The sequence below is a fragment of the Molossus molossus genome, unplaced genomic scaffold (genome assembly GCF_014108415.1).
Source record: "Molossus molossus isolate mMolMol1 unplaced genomic scaffold, mMolMol1.p scaffold_m16_p_4, whole genome shotgun sequence".
Classification (NCBI taxonomy): Eukaryota; Metazoa; Chordata; class Mammalia; order Chiroptera; family Molossidae; genus Molossus; species Molossus molossus.
Window position 1 is genome coordinate 93,568,074 of NW_023425377.1, and position 26,334 is coordinate 93,594,407.

A 26,334-nucleotide genomic window follows, 5' to 3' on the forward strand; every position below is an offset into this window, starting at 1 on the left:
TCAAGCTGGATGGGCTATAGGAATCACCTAGGAGGAATAAACAGCCATGGAATACCTTACTTTTTTTTTCACTTAGCAGGGAAAGTAATAGAAACATTGCTGTTTATGTAAATGAAGCAACACATACTAATGGCACTCAAGACCAAACATATTTGGAAAAAAAAAAAAAAAGAGGTTCTTGATTTTACGGGGGGAAAAAAAAACTGCACAAACATGGCAAAATTGCTAATAAAAATTTTACCAGGATTCACAGCCTCACTGTAAGGATGTTTAAATCACTGAAATATTTTTGGTTCTTTAGTTAATCTTACTAAAATCTTCTAGGGAAGATTTCTGATCCTGGTTCACAGGAAGAAATAGGAGTGACTCAGTGACATTGATCAGCAGTCTCTGTGGATCTACAATGTGGACATTTGAGGAAGGAAACGATTCACAACTTCCAGCTCCTGGAGCACTTGCACATGGCTGGGAATAAAGTGAACATTTAGAATGTGCGTGGAAACCTGTCAGATTGCTCATGCATGCACTGGGAAGAATTAGGAAATTAATTCCAAGCTAGTGCTCTCAGAGCCCCAACCCATCAATTCAAACCACAACAATTCTGCAAATGTCTGTTGAACATAAAGTAATATTCTTTTTTAATTTAAGAAAAGATTCATCAGTATAAAAAAAAATCAGACATTATTAGCATAAGTGAATCTTTAGCAGAGTTTTTAAATTCTACTCTTCTGTAGCATAAACCTTAAACGAGAGGTAACTCAACTGTTCCTAAGCATTTTTTTATATCATATTCCTTGTTTATCCATAACTCTAAAATTTTATTTTATAATTCTTTTTTAAAGTTGTGTTCAACATAAAGAGAAAATGCATAATGAGTACTTACAAATTAACAGTAGAAGGAAAAACAAAAATTATAAAGGTTTCCATCATTTTTCAGAAATGTTATTAGTAAAAAAATAAAATGTTTCTTCCTGTCATTATATAATTTCTTAATGAACAAAAGTAAAAGTATGACTAATCAAATGGTAGTCTGAGGAGGGTTATCTGACTTACTTTTGGTTTTAATTTTATGGGCTATTTTGACTAGTCATGGTTGCAAAGTATTATTACAGAAGAAAGTCTTTATTACCTTTCTGTTCATTATCTGCACATAATGAAACAACTTTGTCTCTCTGAACTTGTTAGAAGCTGTTCTCATGACTTGACACTACAAAATACATATTGGCTCTTTCTTTGGGGAACTGCCACAGGGTACCTTACATCTCTTTTGAGGACTTTAACTACTAAGCTTGAAATGAAATTATTCTAAAATTTTCTCCTTTAACATCTGATGAAAATGTTGAATCTAGAGATGGACTAGACACTTTAAGGCCCAATCAACAATGAGGACAAACAGAAGATTCTTGACAAGTGTAAAGAGCTCATCAATTGGCTCAATAAGAACCAGACTTTAGAGACAGTAGAATTTGAACATCAGCAGAAAGAACTGAATAAAGCCTATAAACCCATCATTACAAAGCTAGACCAGCATTCAGGAGGCGGGCCCAAAGGAATGCCTGGGGGCTTCCTGGTGGTGGAGACCTTCGACTGATGGTGCTTCCTCTGGGCCTACCATTGAAGAGGTTATTCTAGAAAAAATATGGAAGGAGACAAATCTGTAGCAAATTCCATGGCATTTTTAACAGCGAGCTACTATTGTCAATAACTGGGCATTCTTGACACTTGAATATGGAAAAAGTGTACAGGGAAAGACAAGAATGTGGAATATGCGCATGGGAAAAAAAAGAACACTGCATAAGCATGATGTACTGTAAGTGAAAAACGCAATGTCTTAATAAAACAGTATTTAAAACTAGAAAAAAAAAGTGTACATGTATGTTCAATAGGGCCATTGTCCCTCTAAGTATAATTCAGAATGTATATTTCCAGAGTTTGAGGTAACAGTTCATTGGTCATTAAACTACTAAAATAGAGCTAGAGGAATTTTTGGTCTGAAACGTACATAGCTGTTATTATTTTCTCCTGATTGCACCTAGGGGAAGAGGGTAGGGATCGTAGGGAAAGGGCAAACGTTAAAATATCTTACCAGCAGCTGGGTTGCTTTGAGAGGAAGGCAATGTTTTAACGTTCTGTTAAAGAGAGTGGTCTGAAAAGTAAGTTCAAATAGGTCAACAGAACAGATTTTAAACCTTTCCACAAAGGTATTTCCAATGAGATCCGGGGTCTGAAGCAAATGCCAAAGGTGACAATTTTCTGTTAAAAGATGTATAATTCCCCCCCCGTCCTTTAGAAAACTGGAGATGCGGCCATGCGTGCTGCGTGGCTGACCCAAACCTAAGAACCCACAGGATTCTCATGGTTACTGAATATAAAACTCAGTAAATAATTCGCAAGCTTCATTTTAATTTTTTCTCGTGTTCTATGTTTAGTAAAGCTTCTCCAGTTACCCAACATCTGCATTTCACTCCTATCTCAGGGTTTGTAAAATGTAGCTTCACCCAAAGGATTATTATAACAATTTATTTTTTCTTGATAACAATGATAGAAATGCTGTTCAAACAATAATTCTCCACTCCCAAATACCCTAAGCTTTGAAAAAGAATGTCCACTTATCATTTATTCAAGTGCTTTCTTTTCTTTTTTTAATCCTCTCCTGAGGATATTTTTTCATTTATCTTCAGATAGAGTGGGAGGGGGAGAGAGAGAGAGAGATTGATGTGAGAGAGACACGTCCACTGGTTGCCTCCTGCATAACCCTGACCAGAGCCAAGACCAAACTGAAACCAAGGTACGTGCCCTTGACCGGAATTGAACCCATTGCTCTTTGGTCTTCAGGCTGACACTCTAATCGCTAAGCCAAACCGGCCAGGACTCATTCAAATGCTTATATGAATTTATGTGTATAACTTTGGGAAGAAAAATACTATTTACTTTCTTAGTAAAGTATAGACATATATGCATACTTGTTTAAAATGAGTTGTAAAAAAAAAAATTAATGCATCCATGTGATTTCTATTAGTTATCTTAAAATAGAACCAGTTTTAGAATTCTTTCATCTTACATATTAGGAAATTCAACAAGCATAACATTAATATTAATGTATATTTTGTTGTAAATTGTATTTCTGCTTTCTTTCTTTCTTCACATTTTCAAGTCCAAGATTGAGGTTCTATGCGTAAGGAACTTAGAGAAGTTAATATATATATATATATATATATATATATATATATATATTTTAATATAAGTTATGCATGGAATGGTTGAGTTGATGTCTGACTTGAAACCAATAAGGTTAAGAATTACTTTTTAGCCCTGCTGGTGTGGCTCAGTGTTTGAGCATTGACCCATGCGCCCAAAGGTCACCGGTTTGATTCCCGGTCAGTGCACATGCCCAGGTTGTGGGCCTGATACCCAGTGAGGGGCATAATGGAGGCAGCCAATCAATGTTCACTCTCATCAATGTTTCTATCTCTCGCGCCCTCTCCCTTCTTCTCTCTCTAAAAATCAGTAAAGGAAAAAAAAAATTTTTTTTTAAATTACTTTCTAGCCCTGGCCTGTTTGGTACAGCGGTTAGAGCATCGGCTTGTGGTCCAGAGAGACCCGGGTTTGGTTCCCGCTAAGGGCATGTAGCTCGGTTGCAGTTTGTCCCCGGCCCTGGTTGGGTCATGTGGGTGGCAGCCACTCGATGTGTCCCTTTCATGTCGATGTTTCTCTCTCTCTGTCTCTTCCTCTCTCTCCCTCCCACTCTATCTGAACAAAATATGGAAGTGTCCTCGGGTGAGGATTAAAAAAAAATTACTTTCTTCACTTTCTTTTTTTTTTATCTGTGTTAAAATAAGATGTGTTTTAGATATTAATATGTATAGGTTGCTTTGAATATTTATTTATGGTAATATGAGGTTATAGCAAATTCACCCCGAAATTTTGGTGTTGTGATACAATATTAATTTATTATTCACATTTTAAACCAAGAAGGGTAGTCCTGGGTGAAGGTAGGTTCTCTTTTTCCTGTTGATTTAGGGACAAGACTCTTACTATAGTATGCTTATAAAGTTTTTTTCTCTATGAATGCTGTAGTAGTACATAAACAAAGGTCTATATATTTTCTGAAGTTTGTGTGACAGAATTACTATAAGGGTATATTTGGTCTGTTGTTGAGAAGTGATTAAAAGAACTCAGAAATACCCAATTTTCTCACCAAAGGATACATGTGCAATGGAAAACAATATAAACGAATTAATACTTATGCTGAAAATGCAGCCTAAAACCCCAGTGCATGCCAATCTGCAATGCTACAACCCATGAAACACTCTATTTAAACTTCATAATCGCACAGATCCTAAGCAATCCAAGATTGAATTTTATCAAACCAATGTAAATGAAACAAACAAACAAAAACCAAGCAAACACAACTTCCAAGAGTTAACACAAGGTGCGTACACAAATGTTATTATTTGTCTGTAGTCTACAGCAGAGTCCCAGCGGGTTAGGTTACAAAGGAGCTCCCCTTCAATAGTGAGACAGTTGCCAGCTCCCAGGAAAGCCTCTTCTAGGCCAGTTTAACTTTGCCTTGTGATCCCACAGATTGGGACTCACTGACCGTTTATTCCCAGCAATTCCACTTACCAGACTTTGGTCTGTAAAAGATCAGTAAACATGGAACATCACTGGCCATCTTTCTCCTTGTCGAAGGCAATGCTAATGGGGGCATTGGGGGATGCAGAATGCCCTCTTCTATTGTATGTTTTATGGCCTCCAAATGGTCAGAAACAAACTGGCAGGTCGGCAAGTGAGACGGTGGTAGAGTGTTTTTTAAAGAAAATTAGCATGTGATTGTAGATTAATTGGATTTCATTGTGCTAAAAAGTCAAGGGAGAAGCAACAAAAAAATGCAGTAAATTAGCAGTGTTTTTAAAAGAGAGAGAGTATTGTTGAAAAGAAGCCTGTATAAATCACTCTTCCCCGTGTAGTTGTGAGGAGACACATTGTTCATTTCCTGATGCTGGCTTCCTAGATGAGTAATAGAGAACATGCTGCAAATTCTGAAATACGAGGTGGAAAGGGTCCGTGATAAACTGAAGCTGCTGAAGGAGATAATGTAAAATGCTTTGTCATGTTTCTTTATGCTATAGCATTAGACAGTTGTAAGGGAAAGGAGGACTCTCGTTTAAATTTATTTCTATTCTAGTTGACTGACTTTTAATAGGGCAAGCCATAATGACTTTTAAGAACTTAATTTACACATTGTTTAGAAAAAGTTCATTCAGTAAGAAAATAATGCTGTAGAATTTCTGCTTCTTCAGTGGATCTATAGCAAAGGAAAAAGAAACCATTCTTAATGCTTCAAGCAGGGACTCCCTCCCTCCCTCCCTCCCTCCTTCCTTCCTTTCTTTCTTTTTCTTTCTCTTTTATTTTCTCTTATTTTTTAAAAATTATTATTATTATTTAGAGAGAGAGGAAGGGAGAGATAGAAACATCAATGTGAGAGAGAAACATCCGTGCTGCCTTCCACACGCCCCCTACTGGGCATCAAGCCTGCAACCTGGGCACGAGCCCTGATCAGGAATCAAACCAGGACCTCTCAGTCCATGGGATGATGCTCAGTTCACTAAGCCACACTGGCCAGGCATGCTTTCTCTTATTCTTTTATCCATTCAGTGATATTTATTAAGTACTTAATTTGTGCCAAGCTCAAGGAAACGTTCTGGACTATAAACGAGTTGTGATTTAAAGTTGAAAAGATATTAGCAGAGAGGGAAGACCATGTATAAAGTTTTGGAAAAGATTGATCAGCAAAGTACAAAAACAGAACATTAGCTGGCAATGAGGATAAAATGTATGAACTTTCTGAAATAGATTATTGGTGCAATGCAATGGCTTCTCTCCTGTCCACTCTGGAGGCCAAGGGAACTATATGTATCCCTGTCCCATGACACTTAGTCCATTCACCCACTACTCCCTTTCAGTTTCTCCCAATGGCCACTACTCCTGAATGAAAAAGAAAACAGAGAAGAAAACCCCATTGTCTCTGTCATCTGTTTTTCTTTCTTCCTTCCTCCTTTCCTTCCTTTCTTTTTTATTGTAGAGAGAGAGGAAGGGAGAGGGAAAGATAGTTAGAAACATCGATAAGAGAGAATATTGATTGGCCACCTTCTGTATGACCACCACTGGCGATTTGACCCACAAACTAGGCATGTGCCCTGACTGGGATTTGAACCAGTGCCCTCTTGATGCATGGGTCAACACTCAACCACTGAGCCACACCAGCCAGGCTGTCATCTGTTTTTCTACCAATAAAATTGAGGTGTCAGAGGAGGCATGTTGATACAACTGCTATTATGTATCCATAAAAATGGCAACTTTATTGTTTTCCAGTCTTCACAACTATAGCACTCTAAAAATTAGTAAAGTGAAAAAGTAAGTGATTCTCTAATCTCCGGAAGCACAAGGTGAGGTTAAAGTACATTGGGTAGGCCTCAAACTCGTATCTACTCCGAGAAGAATTGGTTAAGTCTGGCTGTGGTTCCATGGTTAAGAGGGAGCACACATTTGTGGGGGAGGACAGCCTTGTAGCTGCAGGACAATACCTAAGTTCCAGGAAATCCCATGGACCATACCTCTGTCCTCTAGATGCAAAGGGAGTGATCACAGAGAAAGCACACTATCAATGCGAATTGAAACGTAGGATTCATTGAGGCCTCCCTTCAATCCAGGGACACCAGTGCTGAAGCTCTCCTGTTCTGGAAAGGTAAAATCTCTCTGTTTCTAAGTAGCCTCCCTGTAGTAGGCTGAATGGTGGCCCTAAAGATATACCTGCGTCTAAATTGCCAGAATCTGTGCATCATATCTTACGTGGCAAAAGTGAATAATTACCTCCTGTGGTGAAAATGTGATTGAGTTCAAGATCTTGAGAGGGAGAGGTTTCCCTGGATTATCAGAGTGGGCCCCAAATGCGTTCACGCTGTATCCTTATATGAGAGAGACAGAGGGAATTGACACAGACACAAAGAGGGGAAGGCGATAGGGCAGAGAAAGATGCAGCCGCAAGCCTAGACATGCTGACAGCCACCAGAAGATGGAAGGGACATGGACCAGCTTCTCCCTAGAGCTCCCCAAGAGAGTCCAGTGAACCAGTTATGGACCTTTGACCTCCGTAACTCTGAGAAATTAAACCTCTGCTCTTTTAAGCCAGAAAGTTTAGGTAATTTATTAGAGCAGACATAGGAAACAATACATTCTCAATTTATTCTATTTCTACCAGCATGACATAACTAAAGGGAAATCAGGAATGTGTCAGAATGTTTGGTATGGTGACTCTAGAAAATGCTTTGGATAAATGAAATGTATGTACAATCCTATGGGATTAAAATGACCTCTGTTGCTGTCCACATGCTTTCTACTTACCTGTGAATGAAAAAACTCATAAGGGGTTAGAAGTATATTTAAGCCATAGAACACAGTCCTTTGCTTTAAGGGGTCCCATTGTCTCCCAAACTTCAAAGCTAGGAGAAATAGCAAAAGTAGAGAAGAAGTGGGAATTTGGCCCAGTCATGACTCCTAATGGTGCAGCAGATGTTATTAGGGGCAAGACAGAGATTCAGATTTAGAGGAGCATGAGTACAGGTTGGGTTTTAAAAAAAGATACCCATATGGGTGGCTGTTAACATAGCATTGATAATATATAAAGGGAGTGTGTGGGACACAAACTATTGATGAAAGTGTTCTTGGAGAGTAGACATGGAAGCAAAGGTGGCACCTCAGAGGTTAATAGAAGTTGGCCAGATATGCTCTATGTTGCCTTATTACTTCCTAATCATAAGAAAACCTCACTCCAAGTCAGGCTTAACTTTTTGTTCCCAAACTAATTCTGAGATCCATGAATTCAGTGACTCTATCCATCTGTTACCTCCAGATTGTAAAATAGTTCCTGAACACATTGTTGGGTATATTTCTGAATAAATATATGAACAGTATTTAGAAAGGTGCATAGATAGTATTTATAGGTTAGAAGATAAAAAGCTATTGGAGAAGCTATTGATGGGGTTTTGATAATGCCTAATTCATTTCCTAGAACATGCTAGGCTGCTAAAATTATAAGTAACAATATATTAAATAAAAATAATAAAAATGTTTTAAAAATACTTGGATAACCTTTTAGATATGGTACAAGATATGGAGATAGAGTTTCTTGAAGAGCATTTCCTTGTCTGGCAAATCTTACTCTACTCCTGATTTCACCAGAAGGCATCAACACATGCACAGAGGTACACACTTTCAGGGAAGGAGTGAACTCTGGTAGAGAGAAAAACAGCATGCGGTAAAAAACTTAGACTTCTAAATTTTATTAGTTAATATCAGAAATACTGTTAAAGCTAATGGATAGAGAAGATTTTGTTTTTTGTTTTTTTCCTTTATAGATTTTAGAGAGAAAGGAAGGAAGAAGGAGAGAGAGAGAGAAACATCAACGAGAGAGAATATTGATTGGCTGCCTCCTGCACACCCCCCACTGGGGACTGGGCCTACAACCTGGGCATGTGCCCTAACCAGGAATTGAACCAACAACCTCTTGGTGCATGGGTCAACACTCAACCATTGAGCTGCACCGGCCGGGCAAGATTTTGTATTCTTTATCTTTTCTCTCAGTCTCTATATATGACTCAAGCAAAGCATGGTAGTTTCTTTCTCCTTTCTAATTTCTATAACTTTGTTTTTCCCATGACACAGTAAGCAAGGAGGAGGCCAGTAATGATGACTTTGGTGAAGACAACACATGGAGGAAAAGCATTTTCCTTCCCTGAGTTTTGGATGACCTTTAGTGATCGTTTTTTTTAAATAAAATGTGGCCTTTAATTGTCAAATGCTTCTGATAATGCATTTAAGTCTATTTATTGAGCAGTAGTTAAACTTGTTCCTTCTGTTTAGAAAAACAAAAGAATTTTTCATAACAAAAATATATTTTTACATATAAAATATATTTTGAATAATCAAACAATCTTTTTCTATGTCTTTTGGTAAAAGTTGCGATGTTTCATTTTCATTTTCTTTTAGGTAGAATATATTTTCCCTTTTAAGCTGCATATCTGTCACTGTTATTTTTAAAATGAGAATACATTTTTCCAAATATAGAATCTCCTTGACCTTTAAGAAGCATACATTCTTGTGAACTCAAATCTTAGTTCATACTTTGCTCAGTGTTGACATTATAGAACTGTTTAAGGTTAAAGTAATATTAAGTTAACGGTTGAAAGCTTGCTTTATCTATGAACAATAATAATTGAAAAAATGATTTCCTAATTTTTATTTTTAATATAGGATGTATACTTAGCAATCATATTCATATGCTCATATCACATGTGAGATACACCTGTCAACATATTAATGAATTGACCTCTGTACTAATTTCCTAAATCAGAATTCCCATATACAGTGTTATATTATTTACTGTACTATATATATTTCAGTTTTAATTCGCCAGATATATTCTCTAGACAACACTTATTGTTGGTGGTGAGTCTTTCTTTAAATAAAATCTGAAGCTGCTGTTTTTCACTTGTTAATTTATTTCAGAAATAGTTTTCAAAGATACATTTTATTAATCACTCCTATTGCTGTATTTTATTTTATTATTTTCTATCACTTTATTTTAAAAGATGTCTACATGTGGGCTCTTTTGGCACATCTTTGTTTTTTATGAAATATACGGAGCAAGTAGATTTTCTCTTCATATTGCAGAATAAGCTGTGCCAATTTATTTTTATATATTTAATAATGTTTTCTAGCATGAATTAAGGTTTACTTTTTATTTTTTGAGTATGTCTTTTACTTAAAATTAATTGATAGCTTATGCTGTTTTGTTTCATTGCTTGAATTACTATCATAAAAAAGTACAGAAATCATAGAAAGCAAATAGTGCTCACTATAGTTTTAATACATTCTATATAAGGCTTTCTAAGTTGCCTATAATTTTTTTCCCCTAAAACTTAATTTACTGCACCTTGCTCATACCATTTTTTTTCTAAAGCCCATGATGAGAAAGTAGGGATGGCCTTGTTTCTTGAAGAGTTATGGCCTGTGGGGAAGATATCATGCCTTGGCAGTTGTGTCTTAAAGAAGAATTCCTCCATGCTTAGGTAGAACTAAAGAAAAAATAAAAACTGCCTAAAGAAATTAAAATGTTAGGTGTATTGTGCAGACAAGAAATGCATCAAGATACCCTTAGTTGACATAGTCACAGAATATTTCTGTTCACTTGAATGCTGTTTTAGCAGATTACAATCAAATCCGTTCATTATATATTATGTTAATATAGGTGCATAGAGAAAGCAAACACACCTAGAAAATTAAAACTTAGATACTGATGGTTCCCTTGGAATATAAATACATAAGAAATAAATTTGCACTTCATTTGGTTTGCATATTTATGGCCTAAAGAATGAAAGTTTATAATGTGTGATGTCAGATCCAGGAACTGCATGGTTTTAGAGAAATGTGTAATATGAAACATTTATTTTTATTATTTATTGACAGGGTTCCTTGGTATTTTAATAGAAGTATTATTTGATTCTTAGATATACTTTTGTGGAAACCATGCCTCTTTAAACACAATCTTGTTTTATTTTTTAAATTTTATTAGTGATCACAAGACAGGGCTCCCTCTATATCTTTCATTTGCTACCTTTAGATAGCTGAGTTTTGCAAATTCAGCATCCCTAGTAATCTCTTGCCCCATTCAGCATCATCCTTCACTCCATCCATAATGATATATTTGGTTCACTTGGTAACACTAAATCAAGTTCTAAAATTTTAACATATGGCCAATTTATACTGTCTGTGCTTCTAATTTTTGTTGAGTGCCTTTATATAAGCAGTTTTATTAAGGATTTATGGACTCATGGAATGCTCAGGATCAAATAACCCATACTGATGAAGCTTAGCATTCTATAAATGAAGAAATCAAGACTGAGGGAGCTTACTGACTTGCCAAGACTGATTAATGACATGATCTCATATGAAACTTAAGTCAAATTGGGATGAGATTTTTCTCTGCTAACCATTTTGGTAACATCATTTATGCTCTTTTCAAAAACAATGTAAATCCTAAAACATGGAAATCATGTTCAAATTATATTTTTTAATTGCACAACATGATTAACTAAACGTAAAACTAAGTATCATAGTTGATTAAATAAATATAGCTGTAATCAACATTGTAGTTATTAGAAGAATAAGAGATTGATGTGCCTTTGTGTGTGACTGATGCTGGAGGCTCATTCCGAAGACCAGCGTGAAAGATTAGTCAGGAACACAAGAGGATAGCACAGGGAACAAGAAAATGATATGACTCAACTGTATCAAAATAAGTCCTGGCCACATGCCCTGGCCAGTTTAGCTCAGAGATTAGAGCATTGGCCCACGGACCAAAGGGTCACAGGTGCGGCATGTATCTGGGTTGCAGGTTTGATCCCCAGCCCTGGTTGGGGTCCTGCATGAGACAACTGATTGATGTGTCTCTTTCACATTGATGTTTCTCTCTTTCTTTCTCTTTCTGTCTCTCCTTCTCTCCCCCTACCTCCCTTTCACTCTGTCAATGGGAAAATATCTTTGAGTGACGATTAACAACAATAAAAAATGAAATAGCAATAGTATAAATTAATCTTTATTAGCTTAATTTTCTAGCTATTAGAAACATAATTATAGGTATATTAGTATGAAACTAATTAGTGCCTTGAGTAGTGGGATATAGTGTATGTATATATAATATATATCATAATGTATATTTGTAGGTATATATAAACATCCTGTTCTGATAAAGTACTTCTTATTGATTAGAAACCTGAACTTGGTGATAATTTCTCCTGATATATCTGAAAAACAAATAATGTGCACAATGTTATGCCTCATTTTGATTACACAAAGTGAAAGAAAAAATGCAAGTAGAATATTTTATTTTTTATTTCTCTCTCCTCCATTTCTGTAAGTTATGTCTTGAAGTGATATAGAATAATGTTTTAGATTTTCCAGTCATTGTTTTATTTTCCATTAGAATTTTGTACCAAGTAATTAACGAGTAACAGCATGTATTCCCTTGTATCTCTTAGGAGATGAACTCTGTGGCAAGGCAAGGTTTTAAAATGGTCTTTTGGCAGAAATTGCAAAACTGAAATGAAGAAAATGCATTTGGAATTATGATAGGCTTCATGAAAATCTCTTCAGAGAGACAAGCAATGGGAGGCAGGGAGGAAAGGAAACAGAGAATAATAAACATTTCTCAATGCCCACCTACATTTATTAAAATTTGATGTACATAGTTTGAACTTCTATAATGAAGATTCTTACTATATTTCATAATAGTCTTTGTGATCACTTTTTGTATGTTTGCCTTATTCATGAAAAGAAAAAAAAATATGTTTCTAGTAAATCATCTTTTCTGATCCTGAAATAGACCTCATATCATGCTCCATAAACAATTTTAATGAATAAGAACGAGTACTGACTTACTAGAGTACTTCTAAATATTCTCCTTCTCAGGCCTTTACCCTTTCTATATAAAATGTGCACATAAGCAGAGCAATAGAGCAGCTTGATCAAAGTGGAAGAGGAAATGTAAGTGCAGGAGAGAGGAGAATGGGTTTTCCCAAGTTCTTCTAGATCAAAGCTTAATGGATCTATTTTGAAGCATCTCTACACAATAAAGGGAGGATTGGCTATCACTAAACCTATTCATTTGACTCTCTAAATACTGGTTATTGTTGGAAACGTGTAGTGCTTGATTGCTTTATTTCTCTAACTAAGCTGCTGTTATCTTTAGACACACTGGGGACACCCCACGAATTAGGAGTCTGTTTTCTAAAACTGTTCCTGATGGGATACGAGGGTGGCCTTTTAGAGGGTCCCAGATGTGGGTCCTTCATTGATGATCAATTCTTGTTTCTGTTTCTGGGTCTTGCAAAAATATCTCAAACTATAAATGAAAACAAAAGTTCATATGATGTAATATAACTAACTATTCTATATGTAATTAGCAGAATATTTTTAAGGGACATATCCTCATTTTATTTATTTATTATTGTTTTTTTTTAGAAAGAGGAAAGGAGAGAGAGATATAGAGAGATTGATGTGAGAGAGAACATCAATCGGCTGCCTCCTGCATGTCCCCACTGGGACCCGGGCATGTGCCCCGACCAGGAATTTTTACCGGGATCTCTCAGTCCATGGGGCGACGTTCAATCCACTGAGTCACACCCGCTGGGTTATTTTCATTTTATTATAGGGAAACCTTGACATATGAAATAAAAGATTATAATGAAGGATACTGTAGAGATTAATAGAGTTGCAAAGGATAAAATAATTTCTGATTCTAATTTATCTTCAAGATTTGAAGTGACAGTGGAGAAACGTGTTGTTAACATAAATTTATTTGATTTTTAAATGAGTGCATTACATCTGGTTGTTATTTTTTTTAACAGTATGAAAGATTCGGAAGTAGGCCATAAGCAATGGAGGGGCCCCGTGTTACCCACCTGCAGGCAGTGCCCAGTGGTCTCTTCCAGCCCCGTTTGTGGTTCGGATGGTCATACCTACTCTTCACAGGTAATGAAAATTAGTTATTTAATATCAAATACACAAGTCAAATCTGTAAGTGCTTACATCTATTAGTTCTCCAGTGTGGTCGTCCAAATTATATTTTTTAACTTTTAAAATTATTTGAGTAATCTCATTGGTGTAAAATATGATTCAATGTATGTTTGTTTCTCCTATTGAAGAGTTTTTAAATTTGGAAATACGGAGTCTGTGAACACTCTGAACCCTCATATTAATTCAGCATTTCCTGAATTGCTACTATGAAAGAGATCAGAATTATTATATTACCATGCATACAATAATATTAACAATGATTATTATTATATCCATAGAGCTACAATCTGTCAATGGCATTACTTCTTTTATCTCATAGGTTATTTCCTATATTACTTTACTTAAGCCTCCAAAAATCTTTTTGGCAAATGAGAAACTAAGGATTAGAAAGATAAAGTACATTTTATGTATTTAGCTGACATTGAAGACAAGATGTAATGTCTTCTCTGATTGTGTCTGTTCTCTCCTCTACATTAATCTGCCTCCTTATTTTATTCAAATATTTTGGAGTTTTTTAGAACTATATCTAATAAGATATTGATGAGTTTGTTTGGTTTTTAGTGTGCTAAATGAATAGAGACTGACAACCTCTTATTTGAAATTTGGAGGATAGATATATTTGTGAAGTTTTTAAAAATATATTTTAACAAGGTATTTGTGTAGTATTCCCAGTGGGACCTTACCCTATAATTAAATGTATTAATATATCTTTAAGGAACTATATGAACATTCACATTAAATGGGATACATGAAGTCTGTAAAGTGACGTTACCTCACTTATCTGGCTTTGTTTACTGCAGACTGAGTTCCAAACATTTGGGGTTATTTGAACATTTTGATCTGTGAATACCTCTTTATGAACCATACTTTTCCTTAGTAAGTATTTTCCTACAACTTCCACTTGAGTTTTATAGTTGCTATTCTTGATAGGAGAACTACAAAGATAAGATAGATTAATTCAGTCAATAAATGTATCCATAGAACTTACTGGGTGCCAAGTACTGTGCATCCTTAATTAAGCTGCCCATATACCTATTTGCTAAAGTTTTAAGATGTATATAGGGGTATAGATATTGCTAGGAGAGAAGGGAGTGTGTCGCTGGTCTTTTCGATATGACCTTGATCTTGGTGAATGTTAGTTTTCTTTGCAAGCTTGGGAAATTCATATTATCAGCACATTGGAGATAAAGTCCATCTCATATGATCACAACCCACAGGGTAATTAGTTGCAAACCATTATACTAATTTATTAAATTATAACTAATGATACATATTATAATATTCAAACTGGTAGGTAGAGCTACATGGGAAACACATTTTAATCCCAATTTTATTTGACGAGCATTGATAATTGAACAAGTTTCATCAGGAGGAGAAAGATTGGGTTTATTACTGGCATTCAGCTGAGGCAGATGCATGTCTTTCTCCACATTAGAAACATATGTGCTGGCAATACTGCTGTGTGTGTAATATCCAGAGTGCCATGGTCCCTGGGGAGGGCTGGCATTAGCCTAGCACCTGCTTGTTTGGGGCTCTCTTCAGGATGCTCTCTTCATAGATGATCAATTTAGTTTCAAAGCATACAGAGTTACAATCACAAGAGATTTTCCATCTGTTGAGACCATCTGGGAAGCATTGTTTGATTTTAGAGAAACCCAAGTGGCATACTCCCACTTGAGACTAAATACACCCATCGCAAGGAGATTAATTCCCATATATTTCCAATTCCGTGAAGTTACCCATTGTTCTCCTTTATATTGGGCACACTGTGAAGCCTAGGTTACAAATCATATGGTCTTATTAAAATTGTCAATAAAACCATTCTGAATTATTAATTTAATATTTTTGCATATGTATCACTTTCAGTAAATGCCTTATTTACATAGAAAGATATATAAGGACTATGGTTAAAATGAATGTGAATTTTGAATAACCCCACATCACCATCCTTCTTTCTGTTGTTTCTAATTTAACTTGGTGATTTTTTACTTTGGATCTGATAGCAGCGAGGCAAAGCTGTAGAAAATAATGGAAACTAAATAGAGATCTTAGCCAGTAGGAACTTTATTAAACTCTCCTCTTTAGAGTTTATTGGAAGTTTACTTTGTAGACATTTATTGGATTTAAATTTCAGGCACTTTACTTATTTTTTCCTCCTGTAAGTAGAGTAATGCCCAAGGCTATTTAGGTCCTGGATCATGAACAAAGACGATAGAGGCACGTGTCTTCTTTAGAAGATCATTTTACTATTTTCCTAACATCTACTTAACAAGAGACAAAAATAGAAGATGGGAGTGGGTCACAGGATCTGGCTAACTCAACTTTGTCAATAGACTAAGCAAACTCTGACAGGTCAAATTTAAATAAACAGCTTTTGGGGGCTTGTATACATTCAAGTTCACAATAATGGTGAGCTCCAAATCCTAACTCGGTGTGATCTATGAAGCTCTTTGCTCAAAGTTTCTAATCCTCCAGGTAAGTAATTCTTATATGATAAAGATTAGTCAGAAGCCAGGTACTATTAGTCCAGAGCGTGGGACCCCACATCCAGGAAGGAAGCCCAGTCCTCTCCAGGTCTTATTATTGTTCTGTATTTTAGAACCCCAGCATTGATATACGGGTGTCTTTGTTCTTTTTTACTACTATAAAGAATATTCCTACAGGTTCTACTTTAGACCCACAAACTTTCCTAATTACCTTCAGCTCAATTTAGTGAGTAGAAATTGTAAATTATATTTCCACTCTACAACTTAAGTGGAGGCAAGGTCATTACAAAGTATAGTGGGCCCAGGGGCTGGGGGATGGGTTGAGGCAAAGAGTTGTCAGAAGGTATCCAAATGAAGACTTTAGTCAAATGACCTACTAGGAACTAATTTTGGAAACTATACCTTACTACACAGTGTGACCAGTTTTTAACAATTATTTTATTAGAGTTTAAACTCTGACCATGTCAGCTTGTCTAGAAATCCTAAGAAGAGTATTTAAAAATGTGTACACAAACAGACAAAGGAGCATTGAAGAACTATGGAAAAATAAACTGGCTTGAAAAAATATTGGGACTTTTGTGATTTTTATGAGAAACATTTTTGTAACATTATCTGACTTTTTTGTTCCTGTTAAGGAAAATGATTGACTTTTTAAAGAAGTTGACTTGATCTTTCCTTTTAAAAGAACCAATCTATTTTGAATTCCTTCAAATGCAGCAATGCCATAAAAATCAAAATGTAAATCTGTTCAAGGTTATTTGAGAGGTAATCATTCCTGAAATTGACACAAAAGATGAAGGTATTTGTTTCTTTACTTCAGGCAGAGTCTATTTTGATTGTATTGTCAAGCTCCAGTAAGAAATAAGAATTGTTCTCTGATGCAACATCTATATGAGACCATGGATATATTTGTCACTGACTTGTGTAAATTGTCTACTATATTTGCTGAGAAGAAGTCAATAAGTAATATTCATGTTTGAGATCTGAGCAGGGCATTCATAATGTAAATTACCTAGGGACAACACATTGGGTAATTTTGAACACTTTTCTATCATATGTAGTCATGGAGTGCTTGGCAATTGAATTAAATAATGATGACTTCCTTAGGAGTGAACATTGTTTATAAGAAATTCTGTGTGTGTGTGTGTGTGTGTGTGTGTGTGTGTGTGTGTGTGTTCAGGGAAGGCAAATAGAAAGCTTATCCATTTTATAGAGCAGTTCTCAACTGTAGCTTCAGAGATCATACTTTAGTTGGTCTGGGATGGGGCCCTGTGAATCTAAATTTTAGAAGATCCCCAAGTGATTTTTACATGTTTCCATGATCCAGAAGCACTTTTATACCTCTCCAAGTTATTGCTTTTGAAATCTTAAATATGAAGGTTTTAAAAAATATATAAAATAGAGCAATATGTTTAGCATTAAAGGGAAAGCATTTACCTTTGGTCGCAATTTGAGAAAATTCCATTTTAAGTTTCAACATTGTACTATTATTTGTTCATCTTTCTTTAACTTTTTTCCATATTTGAGACATGTTGTTTTTCTCTTCATAATAGTTACTAATTCTAGTAGTTACATCTACATTTTGAAAGATAGAAAATTTCTTACACATCATTATTTTGATGTGTTGCATCTACTAGTAGTTGGTGTTTAATTGTCCTGTCTACCTTCCTTTGAATACTTTTCTGAGCTGAGATAATTTTATGTTGGAAGATCAACAGTCAGAAATATTTGAGCACTGTTTCTATCTGAACTACTTTTCAACAAAAGCTAGGTTTTGCTTTGGGCTTGGCTATGCCAACTTGATCAAGATTACAACTTCAGCATAGTATCAGAATCATTGTGATAAGCTCTTATTAAATCACTGAGCATCAAAGGAAATATGAGTTAACTTTATCATAAAAACTCAGATTTGAAAAGAACTCAATAGGACATCTAGGACAAACTTCTACACAATATGCAAGTCCCTGATAAGAAAGATATCATGTTCTGTGAGATAAAGGTCTCATTTTTGAGGAGCGTTCCAATGGTCAGACAAGCTTTTCTCTCCTTACATTGATTTGGTTTCCAATACTCCCTGTTTTTTACTCCCTTGGGCACATATTGATGCACAAAATACACACTCTATTTTCTTCAGTGATTGGAAAAAATGTGAATTTCTAAATTTTCCATTTAAAATGAAACAAGAAGCTAAAAGTCATTATGTAAAGCAGCCAAACAGACAGAATATTATTTAATTTTTATATAACTGTATTCCTAGTCTTTCATTTTATACACATTTATTTAGATACAAACTTTTTTTAGTTAGCTCACCTTCGCTGAGTCTAAGCCAAGGAACATTGTTTCATGGAAACCCAGCCCTCTAGTTTTCCCTAATATTTGATCACATCAAGTAATATTTAATAAAATGATATAGTCATGATATTAATGTATTTGAACAGATTTTAGGGACCAAAAAGTGGAGCAGTGGAAAGCATAACACTTCCTCTGACAGACATAACAGTTTTATTTATGAGCCTTAAGTGCTCAGCATGCGGTGGGCATTAGTTACTTCCCTAGAGGTGACTGAGAGAGAACTTCCAGGTGTGTATTGTCCACCGAAACATACTCATTCAGGAAAAACAATTAATACACTTCTCTTCTGTAAATATTACATGTGTGTGTTAAATAGCATTACCGAGCAAATGTAAAACTTGATTTTTTTCAGTTGGATTTGAAAAATTAGAAATATTCTCTGAATTATCATAATGTTTAACTATTTTCTAAAAAAAAATTGAGTAAAAAGAAATTCTAATTATTTTTTCTCTTTAATCCTGGATTTATTTTCTCCTCAGAATATTTGATATGTATGTAATATAACATATCCAGCAATTTAGGGTTTTATAATTTACTAGTTCATTAGTAGTGTATTTAAATGCACACATACAGGTAAAGACATAGTAATGTATAGCAATGTATGATTTTTTTTAGGGAAAAATAAGAAAATAATGCTTAAACATGAAAACTATGTGCCATTTCTATAAAAGGATTCATATAACAAACTAACTGTAAACGTTAGAGAAATTTATTCTGTTCCCAACTTTGGCCTACGTGGACTACTGTCAAGAAACTCTGAGCAGTGTGATAAGATTTCATGGTACTTCAATTAGCGAGCTTAGCTGGCTGAACCCGAATTGAGTTTGAGTCCCCAAGCCCCCTTTAGACAGGCTGTCGCTTGGAAGAGTACAGCAAACAGACCAGCCTACAATTACTGTTAGGGATAGGAAAGAAAAATGTTTAAAATAGGTACCTTTCATCCTGCTAATTCCCTTGGTACCAGCTGAGAGGGTACCTTTCTAGAGATAGACTCAGTGACTAAACTGTGATACTAAGGTGAAGGAGATAGACTGAAATCTTTTTTCAGTAGATTTTTATTTTATTTTATTTTATTTTATTTTATTTTATTTTATTTTATTTTATTTTATTTTATTTTATTTTATTTTATTTTATTTTGTTAGTTAATTCTTACCTAAGGATATTTTTCCATTGGAAGGGATAGAGGGAGGGAGAGACAGAAACATTGATGTGAGAGAGACACATTGATTGCTTGCCTCCTGCATGACTCCAACTGGGGCCAGGGATTGAATCTACAAGTTAGGTATGTGCCCTTCACCTGGTATCAAACCTGCAACCCTTCAGTCCATGGGTCAATCCTCTAACCACTGAGCTAAACTTGCCAGGGCTTCAGTAGATTTGTAAAGAGACCATGCCAGTGCTTGAAATATTAGATGCTTGTGGACAATAAGGAACACGGCAGGGACATTAAATATCTTGTCTGTCAACCGACTGTTGAGTAGATTTTATGATGTAAGTTTCACTGTTGTCCAACTACAGATAATTCCCAAAGTCAAACGTATGGCACATATTAGTTTCCAAGAACACAAGGATGTGGCCAGAGTCAGCTGATGGAACTGGAATAGCAGCAGCAGGCTCTGAAAAGGTATCAAGGGAGACTTATAGGTGAAATTGATTGTTTGGGGTTGTGGACCTCCAACGTAGGGAGCGTGATGCAGTTTGCTGGATGGTTTCCAAATCAGTCTGTTGGTTCAACTCATATAAAGGACCAAGTAGAATGTCGAAGGGAAGGACATATTATTTCCTATATCCAAAGAATCCACTTAAGTGCTAGGACTACATTTTGGTGATGGTGACCAAAGGGATAGCTGTTTTCCTGCACTGTTGGTGAGACTGAGCATTGTAAATCCATCCAGATAGTCCTAAGAAACTTTACATAAGAGAAGGCTCCTAAATTTTGTCCAGAATTTATCAGCTATTTCTGCTGGCAAATGTGTAATAATACTGCAGTCAGAGTCACTGAGACAGAGCCTTCTGATTTTCCAACCAACAGACATCATGTGTATAAACAAAAAACTTTAGACAGTAGAGATTATAAACTCCTACTGGAGGCAACAGGAAAAAAGTTTCCCCACTGGAAAATTTAACATGTGACTCGACTCTTCCACAATGAGGGGTCTCCCTTCTGTTACTTATCAGACAGCGAAATACATACATATGGCACATCAGTACCTACTACACATTCAGATGTAAAAGCAACACCATACATTGCATTGGTCCACAAGAAAGATCACGTTGGCTCATACTGACCTTGTGGAAAATTCTACTTGAACCCCATCAGGTGAATTCAGTGTCAACTTCCCAACAGAAGTAGACACAGTGGCAACATTGGTGTCTGCTTTCAACACAGTCATAAAAGGTACAATCTCTCCTCTATGCTGGAGAGTCCTTCAGTACATTAGATGAATATACATGGCCTCTGTCTCATTTGGGAATATACTTTTACCTCATTATCAAGATAATACCCCTTCCTCTGCTCCCTGGAGGCTAGTGAACCATAACCAATACTATTTGGATAGTTTCAGTCCATTCCACCTCTTGCTGCTCAGGGTTGAGGTTTTGAAAAGCAGGTAGATGAGTGGGTGAGCCTTTCATCGCCTTTGCCTTATGACTGGGGTGACAGTATCCACTACTGTATCATGGGGAATCTTCTCATGTCTTCTAGTCTTGTCTATGGAGCTTGGTGTCTTCACTTCCAGAAAATCCTGTCTCTATCAACATCCACTCTCATTGCCCTAAACTGTCAAGAACAGTGAAGGATCTGAGATTTTTACCCGACTTGTAAGATGCCTCAGTTTCTGGCAGAAAACAAGAAACTCCTGGGTCGGAGACAAGGAAATGTATTACTTTTGATACAAGTAGCATACTTTTCATATTTGTGTGAACTGACTGTTTCCCACAAGACCCACAGGGACAATGCAGAGTGACCCAGGTGGATGTTTCACACACTTTGAGTTTGTGTCACATATAAGGAAATTTCGGTATTTTATAATGGGCTGCAAACAAGCCTGACTATCCATGGTGAGATATTATCTTTATTTTATTGGAAGGCAAATAAATCCACCCTTTCCCCCAGAGGAGATATTATCTCCACTTTGCAGGGGGTATTTTATATGGAAACAAAATTACAAGTTTGAATAGATAATGCAAAATAAAAAGTTGCCAGTGCCTCTGCTCCCATAATGTAGACACACACAGGAGACCCATAGGGGCACTACAAAATAGGACAGCTAGCCCTGGTCAGTTTGGCTCAGCGGTTAGAGCGTCAGCCCATGAACCAGAGAGGCCCGGGTTCGGTTCCTGCTAAAGCCACGTACCTCGGTTACAGTTTGTCCCTGGCCCCAGTTGGGGTTGTGTGGGTGGCAACTGGTCCATGTGTCTCTCTCACATCAACGTTTCTCTCTCTCTCTTCCCCCTCTCTCCTTCCCACTCTATCTGAAGATAAATGAAGGAATGTCCTCGGGTGAGGATAAAAATAAGAGAAATAAAAACAAAATAGGACAGCTATATTAATGTCAGTCAAACTAGATTTTCAGGTAAAAAACCATAGAAGATGATGAGAATCACTACATGATGATTAACATGTTAATTCACCTGAAAAATTTAAGATAATTCTAAATTTATATGTATAAAATAATGTCAAAATATATGAAGCAGTTTCTACAGAGAGAAATAGTCAAATCTCACTGATACATGATGAAATTTCAGTACTCTTCTTAGTAATTGATGGAGTTACAGGGGGAAAAAAGGCTCCTCCCCTCTCTTCCCTGGCTCAGAGTAAGTCAATGAGATATTGGATTGAAACTGAAAAGATCAGTATGAACTGATTTTGAGTATTGTGTGTGTGTGTGTGTGTGTGTGTGTGTGTATACACACACATTTGGAATTGGTTACATACATATCTTTGTATGCAAGCTTTTCCTAGGATAGTTGTTTATTTAAAATATTTAATGAATTATTAACCTCGAACGCATCTGCTATCTCTTTTTCCTTTTTATGTTCGCCTTTCCTATATAAACTCATCTTCAATGATATGTTGTAACCAGCCCAGTTAGCAGGACCTTCCTCTTCACTCTAGCCAGCATTGCCAGGAGTCTTTCTTCCCAAATAGTACATATTTTTAAATAGGCTTTTGGTATTTATTAATAATAATAAACAAGGAATTTCCTCAAGCTTTAGTTTACTGAAACAGTCAATGTAAAGTTTTAAGTATGTAAGCCGCATAGACATTGAAATGTATGAACAAACTATCACACTTTAGTATTTTGATGTCCACGGTATAATTGTTGAAGTCATTTGCTACACTGAGGTCTTTAGAGTCTTTGCTCTTGTTAGCTAAGTTTACCTTCTGTCCCGAATCTTTCATACTTTTGTATGTTCTTTTTAAATGCGTCCCTTTTTTTCTTACTCCCATTCTTTTTTCAAAATTCACTCCCACTTATATCTGTAAGAATAATTTCTTCTCAAATGTCATCAGCATTTTTAAGAGTACTTGGTGTCATGTCCTTCTATTTTCTTCTATTTTAAAGTTGTTTTTAACCACTCCTGCACTTTCTGGAAAAATTTATCTGTCAAAGCCTGTGTCATCTACTAAGAAAAACAATGAAAATACAAATCAATAGTAACTTAAATGATTTTATTAGTTTTATGTATGTATTTTATCCATCATCAAACAACATGTTTTGTTTTGTTTTTTTCAATTTTTTTTTATCCTCACCCAAGGACATTTTTGCATTCATCTTCAGATAGAGCAGGAAGGAGAAAGGAAGGGAGAGAGAGAGAAACATCGATGTGAGAGAGACACATCGAGTGGTTGCCACCCACACAACCCCAACCAGGGCTGGGGACACACTGCAACCAAGGTACGTGCCCTTAGCCGGAACCAAACCCGGGACTCTCTGGTCCACAGGCCGACCCTCTAACCACTGAGCCAAACCAGCCAGGGCAAACAACATGTTTTTAAAGATTATATTTGAATTGAAACTGCTGCTAATAACTGAAGTGACAATTGTCTAAAATAACTTAAACAAGAATTTTCATTTAATAACATAATTCAGTAACTATAAGAATGAAATAGTAAAAAAACAAGTATATCCTCCTATTGACCTTTAAAATGTTTACATTTAAAAATAAAATAAAATGTTTAAATGTGTTACCAGATTTTGAAGTCTAGGATAATCTGTTTAGAATAATGGCCCAACAAAGAGGAAAATACATATGTGAATGCTGCGTTATGCACAGAAATCACAAAATAAGAGGCGTTTGACTACTGCTAATCTTATAACTCAACTGAATAATTTAGTAACATGAACACTAGTAAAGCCTTATATGCGCATGCACTCCCAATCTTGACTGATGTGACAGAATATACAATCCTGACATTGTAGGACTACGTTGGGTTACATTGTGTTCAAAGCAGAATGTAATGCAGCAATCCCATGGACACCTGTGAACACACTCTGATCGTCTTCAGAGGGAAACCATTCAGAAACTATTGCTGCATCCAGTTCTGAGTCCATAATCTGAGTCAATTTATTTTCTCCCTAGTACGTTCTGATGCTGCACTACAGAAGAGTGTAAGGTCTGTCCAAAATGAGAAGTTTATGCTGAGTATACTGATACGTGTTTCACTTTGGAAGAAAAATACTTTTTGTAATAATAATTCATGTTTGAAAATTTGATCCAGAGAATATGCTACATCTGAAATCATGTGTTTGGGGTTAAGTTTTTTTGTTTTTGTTTTTTTTTTTGTTTTTTTTTTTGGCAGTTCTTCTTGGACAAGTCATCAACCAGAGCAGTATTTTAACTGGTTCATGACTACATAACAAGGATTGTAAACTAATTACAAGTTTAAATGGGTGTTCTTACTGCCCTCACCCCATCTTATCTCAGCTTAAACTCAACTAGTCCTTTATAATACCCAATTTCTAGATGCTGACTTAAATGCCTGATAGAAAATTCTAAAATATGTAAGAAATAGGGGAAATTTCCCTGAATATTAATGAGCCTTAGAGATTGCTTAAATTGTTGACTTTAATATTCTCAAGATTCCCTTGTTCCTTTTCGTATTTGGACTTTACTTGGTAGCTTGGGTGCCCACATGCCTAGCGTTGCCCCTATGAAGGGCCGGCCCCTCTCTCCTCGGATGTCATGAAGAGTGGAGGAAAATGACTGCCTTGTGTCCCATGGCTTTTCTCCTGTGGTCAGGAGGATATGATGTAATATTTTGTGGTGCAAAAAAAAGTTTCCCAAAATAAAGCTCTGGTGAGAAGAGAAGTTACCCAAAACAAGCAGGGTATTATACCCTCATGAAAAGTAGTGTGAAAGAGAGAAAAACAATGGTATAGTGTCCAACTTCAGTGTGTAGTTTGTGAAAGACCCTTGCCCTGTTGGAGTCCCTGCTTGTGTTGATATGCTACCATTTGTATGTGTGTTAAGTGGCAAATCCCAGCTGAATGAATGAATGCTTCCAAAGACAAACTAAGTCTTTCTTTCTTGCTCTGATTGTCTTTTCCTGGAAACCAATAGAGTAGGGAATAGAAAAACTCATTTGGAGGGGATTTTCTAGAAAAGGGGACATCTACAGCTAAGTATGAGGAATTCTGTGCAGGAGATCTTTCATATCTCAGATGTTGTCTAAGGCAGCAATTTTCAACCTTTTTCATCTCATGGCACACATGAATTAATTACTAAAATTCTATAGCACATCAAAAATATACTTTTTGCTGATCTGACAAGAAAAAAAAAAAAGCTATAATTTTGATTCATTTAAACCAGACAGCTATTGTTGTGTTGGCTGTTGTCATTTTTACAATTTGACAATTTAAGGAAAAATCTAAGAGGTCAGTGCTCCTGACTAAATAGGTATGGCATGTTTTAAAAATTCTTGTGGCTCACTGGTTGAAAACCACTGTTCTAAAGTATTAAAGAGATGATAAAATGCAATATGTTAGTCTGTCCAAGACAGGTTAAAACAGAAAGGAAAACAGTGATTCATAATATTCCATACTTTCTAATTTGTTTTTTTCACTTGAATAAAAATTGTTATCACTACAAAAAGAAATAGAATAGTGTTGCTGTTTTTGCCTACTACTAATTATATACACTATAAAAGAGTATATGCATTTCATTTTAGCTATATATATTTGATTAATTGCATAAGCTCTCTAAGCTTCATTTATAAAAATTATTTCAAAAATAACTATCTTTGATGATCAAAGGAGTAATGCACAAAACTGCTTAGTACAGTGATTGACGCATACTGATAACCCAAAGAAAGTAGTTTATAAATTGTGTATTTTGTTGTAATAGCTATTCATATTTTTGGTTTTTCTGGATAAAGTATTTATAGCTGATAATTTATTTTTACCATTGTTTTTATTTTATATGCGTTACTTTAGTGAATGCCCCAGCAAACATTCCAAAGGAAATAGGGAAGAGATCTTGAGAGTTTAGTTCATCCACTCATTGTCTTTCAGTGGACTAGTGGCTAAATCAGAGCTTCTCCATCTAGGCACGATTGGCATCTGAGCTGATCTGTGCATTGTAAGATGTTTAGCAGCATTTTTTTTTAACCTCTAGCTATAGACACCAGAAGGATTCTCCCCCCACATTCTAATTGTAATAACCAAAAAAGTCTCCAGATGTACGCTACCTGAGGACCTCTGATTTAAGCCATCTGCAGGGCCGTGGGGATTCCTTGGCCACGAGAACCTGTATCCACAGTAGCCTTTCCCAGTGTCTGCTGACCCTGATTGTTGGGGTCTTTTCTCTGGGCATCCCAGATCTCTCCTATTAAGATCATATTTTCTTCTTTGTTATT

At 35.8% G+C, this 26,334-nt stretch overlaps 1 protein-coding gene across 1 annotated transcript in view; it reads left to right on the forward strand.

Moving 5' to 3' along the window:
* The window catches only part of SPOCK3 (SPARC (osteonectin), cwcv and kazal like domains proteoglycan 3), a 342,954-nt gene that overhangs the window by 206,781 nt on the left and 109,839 nt on the right, over nucleotides 1-26,334 (forward strand). Inside the window, exon 6 of the mRNA XM_036282120.1 lies at nucleotides 13,467-13,590. Coding sequence (XP_036138013.1) covers nucleotides 13,467-13,590 — 124 coding nt within the window. The remainder of the gene's footprint in view (nucleotides 1-13,466; nucleotides 13,591-26,334) is intronic.